Source organism: Macadamia integrifolia, chromosome 8 (genome assembly GCF_013358625.1).
Source record: "Macadamia integrifolia cultivar HAES 741 chromosome 8, SCU_Mint_v3, whole genome shotgun sequence".
NCBI classification, from domain to species: Eukaryota; Viridiplantae; Streptophyta; class Magnoliopsida; order Proteales; family Proteaceae; genus Macadamia; species Macadamia integrifolia.
The window spans coordinates 12,612,238-12,614,211 of NC_056564.1; the positions used below are offsets into that span (position 1 = coordinate 12,612,238).

Sequence of the window (1,974 nt, forward strand, 5' to 3'; positions counted from 1 at the left end):
TGCTACTGTCTACCATATTTTCTAGTACTCCGCCATCTCCTCCTCTTCTCCTTGATCCAAAAAGAGAAGAATGATGGTTTCCGGCAGCCAAACCGTGTGTGTTACCGGTGCCGGAGGTTTCATTGCTTCATGGCTTATCAAACTTCTCCTGGAAAGAGGTTACTTTGTTAAGGGAACAGTTCGAAACCCTAGTAAGTTCTTCCATATAATAATATCATTCTATTTCTGATCAACACTACAGATGATCTTACACTATTACACCTATAATATATGCAACAGATGATCCAAAGAATTCTCATTTGATGGAACTGCCAGGGGCTAAGGAGAGATTAACTCTTTGTAAAGCTGACATTCTTGATTATGAAAGCATTCTCGATGCACTCACAGGATGCGGTGGAGTCTTCCACCTAGCCTGTCCAGTTGTCAATGATTCAGTAATTAATTACTATCCCTTCTTTTGCCTACAAATCTACATTATTTTAATTTGCTTTCTAAGGTATGATATGATGATGTACGTGTCTTTCTTTCTTTCTTTCTTTCTTGTCCCAAATTTAAATTTGAAGAAACGAGTGCTGGAGCCAGCAATAAGAGGAACCATGAATGTGATGAATGCCGCAGCAGAAGCCCAAGTTCTACGTGTGGTTTTCACATCTTCAATCGCAGTAACTTACTTGGACCCCAATAGAAGTCCTAACAAGGTCGTCGATGAGACTTGCTGGAGTGATCCCACCTATATCAAGACCATTCCGGACTGGTATTGTTATGGGAAGATGCTGGCAGAGCACAAAGCATGGGAGATGGCAAGGAAGAGAGGGTTGGATCTGGCGACTGTTATCCCTCCATTGAAGATTGGTCCACTGCTTCAACCCAATCTGAATGCTAGTGTAGTTCACATTCTCAAGTTTCTGAATGGCAGGAATAAGGTATATGACAATGCTATACAGGGTTATGTTCACGTCAAGGATGTAGCCTTGGCTCATATTCTTGTTTATGAGAACCCATCCGCATCTGGGAGGTACCTTTGCCTCCAGAGTGTCCTTCCCCGAGCTGAGATCTCTGCCATGCTTCTTCAGATGTTCCCTGGTTACCCCATCCCTACTCAGTAAGCTTCTTAAATATTACCTCAACTCAACTAGCCTTATCCAAAGTTGTTTCTTACATATTTTTGAGGGGGTGGGTAATGGATGCATGCAGGTGCTCTGATGAAGTGAACCCAAGAAGCTAAGGGATCTGGGCCTTGAGTTCACACCTGTGAAGGAAGCCCTCTATGATACTGTGATAAGCTTGCAAGAGAAAGGTCTACTCACCTCACCCCAACAACTTCCTTCACACCTTTGATCGTCAATCCCAATATTCTTGGTTGTCCAATGCCTGCACTTGCCTCCCTTTAAAGATCTTACAACTATTGCAAGGCTGTGGTTGTGATGGGCCTTTACTGTTTAAGTCCACCATCTATTTATCTAAATCATTATAAACCTATGATTTTTGAATAACGTTACCAGATAGAGGAGGACGTAGGATCCGGGATTTACCTCTATTCATTTTTTATGATTCTTCCCTCAACTCCTTTTTTCTACTTTCCAGTGTAGTCATGGATGGCCACCCTCATTTGAGTGAGGTGCTTGATTAGTTTGTTCTTCATGAATTTTCCTCGGTGAGTGTATAGCATAAAAATCTTTTGCGAGGAGATAATAAGAGGTAGTGAGCATTCAATATCTGGGGTGCATGTCTGGATCCTTTCAGCTTTTAGGTCCTCACTATCGCTCACCACTTACCACAGAAGATTTGAGTCATAAACATACAATATCAACTGCATATTTCCCCAAAAATCAGTTTTCATTTGAAAATTTGAAATCAATAATATTTTTTTGCAATTTTGGTTTATACATATTACATCATGAATCAAACCAAAATCGAACAGTTTGGCTAGTACCAAACCACCACCATACACTCTTAATTGCAATGAGGGGCTGG

At 41.2% G+C, this 1,974-nt stretch overlaps 1 protein-coding gene across 1 annotated transcript; it reads left to right on the forward strand.

Annotated features, from left to right (window-relative positions):
- Positions 1 to 70: 70 nt before the first annotated feature.
- Positions 71 to 1,106, forward strand: LOC122087711 (cinnamoyl-CoA reductase 1-like). The gene is made up of 3 exons (XM_042656918.1): positions 71 to 191; positions 280 to 434; positions 564 to 1,106. The coding sequence occupies exons 1-3, from the start codon at positions 71 to 73 to the stop codon at positions 1,104 to 1,106; spliced, it is 819 nt and encodes a 272-aa protein (XP_042512852.1).
- The last annotated feature ends 868 nt before the right edge of the window (positions 1,107 to 1,974 follow it).

What these genes read in the sequence shown, in the direction of transcription:
- LOC122087711 (XM_042656918.1), top strand. Translation starts at nt 71, where the DNA reads ATGATGGTTTCCGGCAGCCAAACCGTGTGTGTTACCGGTGCCGGAGGT. An exon ending in GGGAACAGTTCGAAACCCTA is followed by an intron (nt 192 to 279) that starts GTAAGTTCTTCC and finishes TATATGCAACAG; the next exon opens with ATGATCCAAAGAATTCTCAT. An exon ending in GTCCAGTTGTCAATGATTCA is followed by an intron (nt 435 to 563) that starts GTAATTAATTAC and finishes TTAAATTTGAAG; the next exon opens with AAACGAGTGCTGGAGCCAGC.